At 40.9% G+C, this 13,471-nt stretch overlaps 1 protein-coding gene across 1 annotated transcript; it reads left to right on the forward strand.

Moving 5' to 3' along the window:
* The first annotated feature begins 598 nt into the window (after positions 1–598).
* On the forward strand, positions 599–11,112 carry TAF8 (TATA-box binding protein associated factor 8). Its single transcript, XM_044445233.1, has 7 exons — positions 599–989; positions 2,317–2,415; positions 3,097–3,159; positions 5,489–5,613; positions 5,934–6,081; positions 7,277–7,419; positions 8,422–11,112. Exons 1-7 carry the CDS (start codon positions 731–733, stop codon positions 8,563–8,565), a joined length of 981 nt encoding a protein of 326 aa, XP_044301168.1. The 5' UTR covers positions 599–730; the 3' UTR covers positions 8,566–11,112.
* The last annotated feature ends 2,359 nt before the right edge of the window (positions 11,113–13,471 follow it).

A 13,471-nucleotide genomic window follows, 5' to 3' on the forward strand; every position in this document is an offset into this window, starting at 1 on the left:
AAGAAGTAAGAAAGGAGAATATTTGTTCATGATCACACCTTCCAGTTGGTGCTCATTTCCTCCCAACTTCTGCCTCTACCTTTCAGGTCCTGAATCCAGAATTCAAACAGCTGTCTACAAAAAGAATGGGGCCCAGCACCCCAGTTCAGTGTCATTTCATCAGCTGGAATCAGCACAATGTTGCCTTCCCAAACCTGGTGCACTCCAGATGTTTTGGTCTTCAGCTTCCATCATCCCAAGCTAACATGACAAATAATCAGGAATCCTGAGAGTTGTAGTTTAAACCATTTGGAAGGCACCAGGTTGAGGAAGGCTGCTATAGGGACAGTTCCCATCAGAGGGAAAAGCACTAGCATAGCTATTGGCATAGTTCTGTGTTGATCTAGATAGGGAGACTCAGTTGTTTTGTGGGGGGTGGTGTCTCCATATTTCCATCTAGCCATGGCAGATCCCCTGATCTTAGCAGCAGAAGAGGAAAAACTGTGATGATGCCATAACAAAATGCTGTGTTAACTAAATCAGACACAAATCATAGAGGAACAACAGGAGTGAGCATGAGAGAAGCATTTCTTAGTGCTACTCTTGCCTAATTCAGGATCTGATGCCAGGGCATACCTCAAGTCATGTTTCTAATTCCTTGCTAATTCTACAAACATCAGGACTGAGAGCACTGTGAAAATTGGGTAGTGAGAACACATGTTGGACTCTTGGGCAAAGTTGTGATTGTATCATGTTTAGAAGTGACCAGAGATTTGTCCTTTGGTGTATTCCTTGTTTATTTTCTTCTTTCACGCGTTGCATCATTTTTCTTGTTTGGGTTCTGTTTCAACAGCGTTCAGGTGGTAAACACTGTACCACCCCAGCAGATAATTACTATTTGGCTCGAAGGAGGACCCTCCAGGTGGTGGTCAGCTCACTGTTGACAGAGGCTGGCTTTGAGAGTGCCGAGAAGGCTGCTGTGGAAACCATGACTGAGATGCTTCAGAGCTGTGAGTATTTCTGGCTGTGGAATGCTGGCTTACACAAATGATGCCGTTCCCCCGGTAATGTCTTTAAAAATAAAGCCCAAAGCCAAAACCAATACCAAACACAGGCATTTCCAATTTCTGCACGAGGAAAAGGCCACAACAGGCCCTCTGCTTCTGAATGTTCGTCTGATCCAAGACATACGGCTCTGTGCAGCCATTCTTACTAGCAGCTGTTGACAAACTGTATCCTCCACACATTTGTCCTACTCCTTTTTAGAGCTGTCTAAGTTGTGGGCATCACCAAACTTGTGGCAACAAATTCCTTTGAACTATCCTGAATCTCCCAATACTATATATACTGTATTGGACTGGGCTCTGCTGTATTGAGAGGACTAGAACTACTGGGTTCTGGTATTTTCTGGTATTGTGAGAGAAGGAAGAAAACGTCTTTATATCCAATGTTTCCATACACATCCATTTTTCCCATGGAGTGCATAATTATGTAGACCTCTATCATATCTTCCCAAACCCACTTTTCCACTAAATTTAAAAGCTGCTAATATGGCAATCATTTCTCACAGGGGAATTGCTGAGCTGCCTAATTGTTTTGGTTACCCTTCTGTACTTTTCCTGTATGTTCATTATCCTTTTTCTGGTGTCGTGACCAAAACAGTATTTCAAGTGTGATTGCAGCACAGATTTGGATAGAGGCATCATGTTCTTTATTTGATGCATTTCCTAATGAGCCCTACCTGCCGCTCTACACTGAGCTACTGTTTTTATTTTGCAGTCCACCATGAATCTAAGTTCCATTTCCTGGTCTGACAATACCAGTTCAGATCTGATTAGTGTATATCAGAACTGATATGTAGATTGGAATTTTTTTGGCCCTAACCTGATTTGCTTTATACTTACATTGCACTTACACAGTAAGGATGTATGCTGAACTGGATTTGCTATTTTCCTGCCCAGTTCTTCCTTATTTGGAGAAATGCTTTAAAAATATTCTTAAACCATAAAATATGGCATCCTGGGCTTGTTCTTTTTTATATATTTCTTACTATTTCCCCGGAGGTAAAGAGTTAGTGTCTTAAAAGTGCAAAGAACTTATTTCATTTTTATACTGCCCAATAGATGAAGCTCTCTGGATAGTTAACAAAAATTAAAAATACATAAGCAACAAAAGTTCACATTAGAATACCAGGTTTCTAATTTTCCTTCCAATGCAGCTTAAATGCCGGGATGGTTGAGCTTTTTCAGGTATTTGGCTTTCTAAATGCATGGTTGGGCTGATGGGGACATGTAAGCATTTGAGATCTCAATCCTGTGGTGATCTTTGCTTTGCCAGATATTTCAGAAATTGGGAGGAGTGCCAAGTCTTTCTGTGAACACACTGCAAGGACTCAACCAACTCTTTCGGATATTATTGTCACCTTAGTTGAAATGGGTGAGTGCCAGGATTAATGCTTAATTCTTTATGTGGTCATATTGCAGGTGTGGGGAGGTAGAAAGAAGTTGGGAACTTCATGAATATGACTACTCCTGCTGAGCATTTACTGGAACATGGGGGTGAATCACCATAGCATCAGTGAAAATACTACCATAACCTTTTAACCCACCAGTCTTTTCCATGGTTACCTTGTCACCATGTCTGCTTCTCATCCAGAAGGAAGTCCAGTCCCCGTGCTGCTACACCTTGTGCTAGATTTGGTGGATAAATTTGCCTATTCAGAATGTTGGCTGCAGAACACCAACACACATGTATGTGTATGTTCCAGTGAACCTTTCTGTCTGGATTCCTGCCTGGTTTCCTCTAGAATCAGAGAGAGAAGAACAATGCTTTCATTTCTTACTTTTCTGTCTTGCATTTTGTCCAAGAAGCCAAAGGAGGTGTGCTCGATCCTCATCCACCACTATTTTAACCTCATTATCTGTGAGGTAGGTTAGGCTAAGAATCCATGATTGAAGGGTGGGAACTAGAAGCACACTCTCCAGAGCTCCACACCGAGGCTCTAGCTTGGCTATCTTTTTCAGTGCCACTCTTGCATTGATGATTGATTGATTGATGGACGCGTTATAGTAGCACTGCAGATTGACTTGCTAGCACTTGTTTTGTTGTGTGTTTCAGGCTTTAATGTGGAAACACTTCCTGCATATGCCAAAAGGTCTCAGAGGATGGTGATCACTGCACGTATGTGAGCTTCTGTCTAGTGTTCATTTTATTTGTTCAAATGTTTTGTAAGAGGAAGTCTAATCCAGTGGTTAGGAAATACACCTGGGCATTTTAAAATTGTGTTAGTTCATTAACTCTTTAGCTTGACATAACATCGTATGCTGAAGGTGTGGTTTCTGTAAGAGGCACTTTAAACTGGAGAAGCTGTTTGTAGTTTTTTCAGTTTGGAAATGTGAACTTCATGGGTCCCTTCTAGTCACCTATTTACATGGATTGAAACAGTCCAGCATTGGGCATGGTATATAGCTACAGAAGCTATTGCATGAACTGCACATCAGAGTTACTGGGGAGCAAACTTTGAAATCAGTAGGGCTTGATTCTAAGGAAATGTGCTGAGTATCATGGTGTGGCTTGTTTAGCAACTTGCTGGAATCAGTGAGCAGGGCAAATTCTCTGCCACTTCCAGCCTGGCAGTTTTCTCATTGAAATCAATTAGTGTATGCATGGGCAGGGAGATTAGCCATGCCAGCACAACGCTGGTGTAACCGAGGGCCCCAGCTCTGAGGCTTCTCAGATGAATGGAGGGGCTTTGGATTTTGCAGATCCAAAGTTGCCCCTGTCCCCAGAAGGTGCATTTCTAGGGTCACCCTCTATTGAAAGCACCACTGACAGTAGATGTCACATGTTTGTACCAGGGCTGTTGGGATGGACGAAGTGTCATTTCCGCCAGTAGAACTTTTCTCCAGACACTGGCTGGGTTCAGACAACAGAACAGCCCATGGTGGTTTTTTACCATTGTTGGTTTGTCATGTTGCCCAAACCCAGTTGTGATATTTCACCATGGTAAATTTGGTCTTTAGAATTCACAGTAAGAAACAATGGTTTGTTCTATGGTTTCTCTGTGCCACCAGGGCTTGTCTGAATCCAACTTCATCTTTCTGTGGTCCTGATATGCAACTAGTACAAAGTCCCATGAGAACCGTCACAGTTGCAGGAACTGCGCAGCCATTGAGTATCTGTGTGTGAACCAAAGAGGAAGAGACAGGCAACATAGGCAGGGTGCAATGCACCTTGGGATTGAATTTCAGGCACAGTGGCTAATGGGATATGTGCCATTACTGGGAGGACGGAGTGTGGGGGTATGAAAACCACCTGATTGTCTGTCAGGTGCATCGTTGTAAAAAACTGTGAACCATGGTAAACATGCAGGGCTGTAATTGTCTGGGAGTCAGTAGTTGTCTGCACTAATGGGCTTTGAATATAAGCAAGTTAATTTCCATTTCTAATTAACAGGCTATTTAGATTAGTAATACATGAGCTAAAGTTTCATGTATTTCAGGCAGTTTTGTATTTCATTAATTACTTGAACAATCCAATTTGTGAATTCTATGTTCAGCAAAAAAAAAAAAAAAAACCACTCAAGCTGCAATGTAGTTCTTTGACAGTAGCAAGATTTGGGCTTTAGGCCTGTAACCACACATATTTGGAAGACAGTGTCATTTGAAATCTTAAGACTTTGAAGTATATATGTTAGGAACGGGTCACAGGTGTGCTGGTTAAGGACTGTAGTTTGGTGTCATCTCAAAGTATAACAGGTTGGCCAAGAAAGGAACCATCTCGGCAGCCTCCAAATAAAGGCTAGAAGCTTTCTGGAAGATGCACTCTGGCCTACTCAAACTGCTAGACTAGATTGGTGGTAATCTAGTGGCCTTTTGTGTAGGCAACCACTCTTGGTTTATCTCAGTAAGTCCTTGTTTAAAAAAATATGAGATGTTAAATGTATTTCTTGGTGTGCACTGTTTTTATCATTTGGCAGCTGAAGAATGAGTAGCAGAATATATTGCTGACTTGTTACCATGGAGGACAAAATCACATATTACATGGGATATAGGTCTTCTGTCAAGAAAGGCACCCTTGTATGAAGTTCCCTTAACCTTTTCCTGTAAAATTTGTATCACCTGATATCCATCGTAAATTGCTGTCCATTTCCCCATCCTGGCTCCTTGTTATTGGTTGAATTTGAGAAGGCAGTACATGATCTTACAGAATTGGCAGAAGGAGGAAAAGAATTCAGTGTGGGAATACTGTGTTTGGTGATAGCCCTTTATCTCACTAAGCAGCGTCTTGATATTCCAGGACAGATCTAAGTTAAATCTTTATATAAGCATTTCTTTTACAGTAAACTGTCCATAGGGTACCCCACCCTCATTGTGTCATTGCCTAAGCAAATTCAATTTGTCAGCCATCCCAAGTTGAGTAGAATCATTGGATTACCTCCCTGTTAAACTGGGACAATAGCCTTGTGCTAGAAGCACTGCCATGACTGATGTTTTATTTCCAATTGCAGCACCTGTAACAAATCAGCCTGTGACTCCAAAAGCCCTGACAGCTGGACAGAACAAGCCTCATCCATCACACATCCCCGGTCATTTCCCAGAGTTCCCAGACCCTCACACTTACATCAAAACACCAGTAAGTAGGCTTGCCTTGCATAGAAATGACCATATGCTGCCACTATAGAATTGCCTGCAGCAGAAATTGACTGGTGCTTTAAATACAAGATTGTATACTGGCTTGTCCAAGATATTTTCTGCCTTTTAGAATGGAGCAGTGTTCATTTTCCACAGAGTTGTTCCTTTTCAGTTACTTCTGAAAAGTATCTTGAATAAGAGGTTTTGGATGTCCTCTGGATAGATAACTTTATATGAATGGCTGGCTGGATTGCTCCCTGTGAATCTGAGCAATACATTTTGAATGCCAGTTATTTTTGCCTCCTTTCCTTTGCCTTCCAGACATACCGTGAGCCTGTACTGGATTACCAGATCCTACGAGAAAAGGCTGCATCCCAGAGACGTGATGTTGAAAGAGCTTTGACTCGCTTCATGGCAAAGACAGGAGAGACACAGAGTCTTTTCAAGGATGATGTCAGCACCTTCCCTTGTGAGAGATGCTTAAAATTACAGTTAGTCTAGTGGCAGGAAAACTGTTCGTCTTGAAAAGCATAGGTCTGCAGCTGATCTGCCATTCGACTTTGGACTGTTTCCAAACAGTCACTTGACTGCCCAGCAGCCAAAATGTTCTGTGTGGTTTGCAAATTAAAAACCTAGAACTGCAACATGACAACGTAAGAGTTTTAAATAGCATAAGCCAAAGTAAACATCAGAGTAAAAGTGCACAAAATCGAAAGGTTGTAATCAATCTAAAACATAGCAACACTTTTAAAAATCACAGCTGAAGGGCTAAGGAAGACTTTAAAAACAATGCTGTGTCTAAATCCAGTGGTATATCTGATTGACTCTGAACAGTAAGACAATGCAGGATGATCAAAAGCAGTAAACTCTGGAAGGATTACCACATTTAGGGACAAACTAAGCTAACAACTGGGCTGGCATTTTATTGAATAAATGCAAAAATACAGCTGGTTTTGGATAATGTTAAGAAGGTCTCTTGTTAAGATGTTGCCTTTGGCATGAACTAAGCAGCCTCAAGTAAGCCATTGTTTCTCAGCATCACCAGTCCGCCTGCAGTATGGCTACAATAATACCAACCTTCCTGGTCTGTAAATATGATTTCTTTCTTTGAGTCACATGCTTATTTTGGCCTTCCCCCAAGCAGAACAGGTCAGGCTGAAGGGGAGTGGCTGGCCTAAGGTCACGCAGAAAATGGGGGTATGAACCAAGTCTTCCTGAATCTGGTACTCTCCAGTTGTGTTGGATTAAAGCTCATGCTGGCTACAGGGATGGAGTTGCATTCCAATATATGTAGAAAGCACTCAGTTGGGGAGGGTGCTGTTCTCCTACACTTCTGATGTCTAAGCTAATCTATATGAAGTGCTTTGAGTATTTTAAAGTGCTAAAGAAATGCTTAACTTTATTATTGTTACTATTACTATATCACTGTAGCTATTTATCGGTTTGGATGTTTAGAAACTGTCCTTCAGGAAAAGATATCAGGACAATGGTTAATCAATATGCAATAAAAAGGATACGTAATAAGTGACACTTGAAATGTAAAACCTTCAATAATACCTGGTTTTCTTTGTATCAGAGAATGTCCTTGCATGCTTCATGCAGATTAGGCTGGAAATCTGTGGATTGAATGTCTGTATCTAAGATCTTGCCATCTTTATCCCCAGTGATAGCTGCCAGGCCTTTTGCAATACCCTACCTGACAGCTCTACTTCCTTCGGAATTGGAGATGCAGCAGATGGAAGAGACTGATTCATCTGAACAAGATGATCAGACAGACACAGAAAACCTCGCTTTGCACGTGAGCATGGTAGAACCCTTGAGACTCAGTCTTAATGCAGTGTGACATTGGCCTTTAATGAAACTTCTGTATTACACAGCCACCAAAAGTATACATGAAATCTTGGAGCAGAAATACATTGGGCAAAGATGTTTATTTACATAATTCTGGATGTGGAAAATGCTAGATATTTTCACGGACCTTTGGTGCAGGCCTTTCCTGTACACATTCTGGTTCCCCCCTGCAAAGTAATGGCCCCCCTTTCTCAAGAGTTTGCATCTTCAGAAGGGTGCAATACTGTGCAAGTGGTAAGGAATTGGGGCAAGGAAGAAGGACTATGTTCTTGTCACTAAAGATCTGATTCAGTTAGTTATAGTTGCTGACAGGTCACCTGTGTTCTGCCGCAGCTTGCTACATGTTGTTGTGAAGCTTCATCAGGGAAAAAGCAGTGCGATATAGCACTCGTAGGAAAAGAAATGTTCATCACATGAGACAGGGAACATTGATCCAGTTGCCTGGGGAACAGAGATGCATTTTCGTCATTTTCTTCTTAGTGTTCAGGGTAAAAGCAACAGGAGGGCTTTGTTTTCTTTTAGCAGCAGCAGCAGCATCCTGTAGTTGAAACTGCTTGGTACAGTGGCATTAACACATGTACTAGGTCAGAACTCTTTCAGGGTTGTTTTAAATAATAAAGGATGCCAAAATCAGCCAAGACTGAGGAAACAGTGGCTTCAAACAGGTCCCAAAGTACGAGGGAGTCAGGGAGTGGAAGGTGTGTGTGTGTGTACGTACACTCTCCATTTCCCCCATTCCTTTCTTTGTCAAATTTATCCACATGATTTTTTTTCTCAGTGCTTAATTCCATAAGGTATTTTATGATATCCAGCAGAGGGCACTGTGCTCTGTGCTATATACTAGTGTGTGCTTGTTGCCTTAACTCCTGTGTGTCTTTCTTGTTTTCTGTTTCAGTTTTCCTAGTGTGTAGTTGGTCTTTATCTGTGAATTTGACATTGTTGTTCTCTTATTTTGCAGGATGATTCAGGAGCTGAGAAGGAGAATTCATCGGTGCTACAGCACAATCCCTCCCTTTCCGGTAGCCGGAATGGAGAGGAGAACTTGATAGACAACCCCTACCTCCGCCCAGTGAAGAAACCTAAGATCCGTAGGAAGAAATGAACTGTGGGGATATTAATGGGGTGGAATCAGAGGACGCCTTTGATCCGCTAGTGGTCCCTGTGCTGTTGAGACACAGCATAGGTAAGGCAGAAGGACACTGCTGCTGCTTCAGGCATAGCTGGAAAGATGGTCTTTCTGCTTGGATCTTTTTCATTTGTTATAATTTAAGGTGAAGGCTAAAAGACTTGACCCAGAAGTGCTGACAGCCATTCAGTTTGATACCACCTCTCTGCTGGAGACCACAGTATGCTATAGCTTGCAATTCCTACACAACATCTTGTCGTCTTCAAGTAGATCTTCTTTTTGAGGTGCAGGCAGATCAGGAGACTTCTTTCTCATATTTTTCCAGATCTCCTAGGACTTCAAAATGGGAACCATCCTGCCCACTTTCTGTGTTTCTGGGATTCAGGGCCAGCTGCCTTTCTAAATATGACTCCATTGGATGAAAGGTGGCTAAGGGTTCCAGCTGGATATCAAATGTTGTGCCTTTACAATAACGAGCTGTTCAGAGTTACATGGTTTACATTTTCCCACAGTCTGTGCATGCTTTGTGCTGAGGTTTTTGTCTGAAAGCATCTCTCGCTATGCTGTCAGATGAGCCAGGAGGGGAAATTCAGCCATCGGAGTAAGAAGTGAAACTTTTTCTGCTGACCTTGGTGCTTGCGAGCGCATTCCACTGGACATTTACTTCTTAAAGTGCATTTATGGCCAGCATTCTGATTGTGGCTTTCTGCCTTCCGCTAGATCGGAAGTTTTTTGTTTTGAATTTACAGTTGCACTTTATAGATTTCTACTATCATAGCTGTATATACACCAGTATTTACACTTGCACACCTGTCTCTTGGCTCCAAATGAAGTATGCAATGGCTCCGTTCCTGTCAGTGTAATAAGGCAGAAAAAATGTCAAGCAAAACATCGAAGGTCTTTGGTAATTGGAACATCATCCTTTCAAAGCATAAACAAGTTTCCTTCTAAGTAGAAAGTACATGGTTCAGGTACTTTCAGTGAGAGACAAAGGGACAAGAGCCACAGAGAGCATCCTTTTGCTACATCTCAAAATGACAGCATCTGCAATATAACAAAAAAGCTTTAAGTGCTACAATTATGCCATTCCAGCAGCTGGAAGCATGATCCCATGTCTGTAGTTACTTCTTGATGTCACTGAGATCTGTGGTTTCCACAGCAGCCTACTACAGAACTTTTAAACTAGAACAAGGATGGGAAAACAACTGTTGCTGGCTTTTGAGTTATAAAAACTTGGCAGGTAGTGCTTGTGGTTCAGTATTTTTTTCCCAGAACACACTGTGTTTTTGCAGAACACACTCCCACCTAGGGAAAATTCCATGACTTTTATCATTACCTTGCAGTTTTCTCCAAAACAAGCTTTGCCCCTAGAAACCAAGGTCAATTCATTATTCAACTTTCCCAGGGACACTGTTGTTGTTTTTGAGCATATGGATTTTTGTGGCATAAAGAACTGATTAAAAGCTCATTAGAGAAATGTAAGTCCTGTTGGTTAAGCTCATATTTGTACCTGGCTCAAAGAAAATATTTTTCTCTGAAAAGTTTAATGTAGAAATAGTTTTTCTGAAAGCTTTTTACAAGGCCAAATCAAATGCTTGTGAAGAAAGTGACAGTTCTCAGTCAACATAGGCCACTGCACCCACCCTTTTTTTAAGCAGTAAAGGGAAAGTTGTGGCTATCCAGATGTTGTTCGACTACAACTCCCATCGGTCATTTTAAGTATAGCCTATGAGGATGATGGACATTGCATTCTAACAACATCTAAATAACTGTGTCTTCCGTGTTTCTAGTATAAAATTTGCTGTCTTATGACTTGCTCTTCAAAAGCATCCCAAGGCCCTGTATGTAATATATGCATAGTATTATACTGTCCTAAGTACTTGATTGAGAAAGGAGGGAAAAAAACCTTGCTTTTTTTCTTTTTTCAAAAAATTTATGATGGTCTTCAGGAATAATTCTTAGATCAGCTGGATCTGGAAGGAAACAAGTAGCAAGTTCATCTGAAGAAAGCTGGTTCAGAAGTTGTGCTGTTTTTCCACACTTTGGAGAACTGCTGGCATGTACAAATAACATCCCCCTTTTTCCTCTCTGGTGTCAATTTGTTCTATTTCTTGGTTTCATCTAACCATAGTTTGCCACAGTATCTGAATCAAGCAAACCATTGCCAGGCAGCACTCCTACTTAGCACTATCCATTTTTTGGAAGATTAGCTCGACTGACATGAAAATCAGCTGTCTTGTGCTAGTTGGTTACTCTTAAAAATTGAGGAAACTGCCTTCAGATCTAGGGAGATCTTTGGGAAAAACAGCTCTAACCACTTTCTTTAGCCAAAAAATTTAAACATGCTATGGTGAATCATACAGATGGACTTGTATAGACAAATATACAGATAGTTGTATATTTATATATTTTTGGTCATGGGCTAGGCTTTTTGGTGATTTAAAAAATGTTGCTCAATATACAGGAATAGTGAAAATAGTTTATTTTTTCAGTTCATAATAAAATTGTGCTTGTATAAGCCAATACTGTGTCTTTATCATTTTATATGAATATGGCTTGCATAAGAATTGATTGTTCATTGACTTGCCTGTTCCCCATGGTCTGAAATTCTTTGTCGGTGAGTCTTACGAAAGCTTGTTGGATGTCCTTAGTGTTGAGGAACACTTTTTTTTTCTTACGCAGTAACATGTGCATTTGAGCATTGGGCTGTTGTACACAAGACCATAATTGTAACCCTTTCAAAAGCATTGAAATTTGCTTTTCAGGTGGTTTGTTCTTGGAGGTCAGAAATAAACTGAGAGAAAGTTAAGAGTGAATGCATTTTTAATATTGATCTGCTATACCAAGGGTGGCTAAAATGTGCCCCTGCAGATATTTTGCCCTACAGGCCTCAACCCTCACCAATGACTTTGCTGACTAGTCCTGAGGAGAGCTGTAGGCAGAAACATCTGGAAGACTGCAAGGCTGCAGACCTGTGCTATACATACTGCCTAGAAGCCAGTGACATTGCTTTAAATGCAGTTTACTTGTTGCACTGTATTCAAAGGAGGGAACATTACACTGTCTTTCCACTTAAAAGCTTTCAAGACATTTCACAACAATGTAAACTGTTGAAAAAGTAAACACACAAGCAAACATAAAATTAAGTAGCCAGAAAGAGTAAGCAACAGTTAAAGCAGGTTGTGCATCAAAATGTCTGAGTTAATAGAAACATATTCCCTCTGTGAAAAAACAGGCAGCTGGATAACATTCAATATATACCAAAGAGTCCCAAAGATGTGTTATTGTACAAAAGGATTATTAAAGGAAGACTCAAAGATTGGGTGCATCTGTATGGGAACAGAGCATCCTTCAGATGCCCCAGAACATTTCAATTAACTTGTGTCTAATATGAGATCAGAATATTAGTTTGTTACACTGGATTTTTATTTTTCCTTAGTAGACTCTGAAGTTTTAACTTTCTAACTCCTCATTATGTACCCTAAGCTGTGGAGATAGACCAAACAATACATTTTAAACTTTCACAATATCATGATTAGAGTACCTAGAGTCACTGCTAAGAATGGGTATCAAATGTGTATTTTCTTAGACCTGTAAACTGGGACATGTTACATCTTTGCAGCATGGAACTGGTTGCATGCATTCAAATCCATGGCACCCATTTTTGATTAAAGGAGTTTGCTCTGACATTGACATGCTGGCATTTCTGAGAATGTAAGAGTGTATAGTAGGTTGAAGAAGTTTAAATGGGCTGCATAGGCCCAAGTCATTGATAAGGAAGGACTTTGGGAAGTATACTCAGTGTTAGTCCTATATAGAGTTGTCCCATTGAAATGAATGTGTCTCAGAATGGCCATGTTGAAAGCAGTATTGGATCGATGTATTTTAAGGCTAAGATAAAATATGGGGCAAGGACAACTTTGCATGAAAGTTCGTAATAGAAAGTTTTCACCTTCACTCCCATGCACCTGTATGTCTTCCTTTCTCACTAGCAGGAGGAGTGATTCCAGGGTTTGAGAAGGTGGAGCTTGTTGCTTTCATTTCCATTGGAGGGTCCTCAAGGTTTACTTCTCTGTGTAAAGATTAATTGCTTTGAAACCTTGGGATGTTGGCCAACTAAGAGAGTATGAACAGCAGCATCCAAACTGATGAAACCTACATTTATGTAATGATTTATTTTGGCTCCACTTACATCTCAGTAGGTTTATTGAGGTCAGAAATGACAGTTTTGATGTTTGTGAGAAGGATAAGAGAACTGGGTGCCTGATTTTGCTCCAAGACAAGAGTGGCAGTTTCTGAAGCAGATCAATTGCTGCTTACGTATTCACTGCTTCAAAGTGAAGTGCAGAAGTGATAACTCTGCAATATGGTGGCTAGTGCTAGCTACAGAAGGGGAAAAGGTGTGAAATAAGAGTTGTGTCTCCCCCAGCACCTCCTGGGCCAACATTTGGGGCTCTATGAAAACTAAAGCAACATTTGTGTGTTTTAAGTTTTCTTTGTGTCTGTTGCAGACCATAACCAGAACAGCTGCATGCATGCATGCATGCATGCATGCATGCATGCATGCATGCATATATATATATATATATATATATATATATATATATATATATAGTTCAGGTGAACAAGTTACAATCTTGAGATAGATTCATGAAAGTAGATGCAATGCTCAGTACAATCGCTTCATCCAGCAGGCAGTGATGCCGATGGCAAAGAGCAGCTAAAGAAGAGCTGAACCGTTTTTCATAGCTGTGAAAGCGTTTGGCCCATGCATGTCCTTGGCAAAGTGCACTAGGCAACTGGGTTAGGGTTCCAAGGCTGGTGGCATTTCCCTGAATTTGCCCCCTTCACCAGCGGATGGTATGCTGTCTTCCATCGCAAA

Source organism: Varanus komodoensis, unplaced genomic scaffold (assembly GCF_004798865.1).
Source record: "Varanus komodoensis strain SLA01 unplaced genomic scaffold, ASM479886v1 scaffold1, whole genome shotgun sequence".
NCBI lineage: Eukaryota > Metazoa > Chordata > Lepidosauria > Squamata > Varanidae > Varanus > Varanus komodoensis.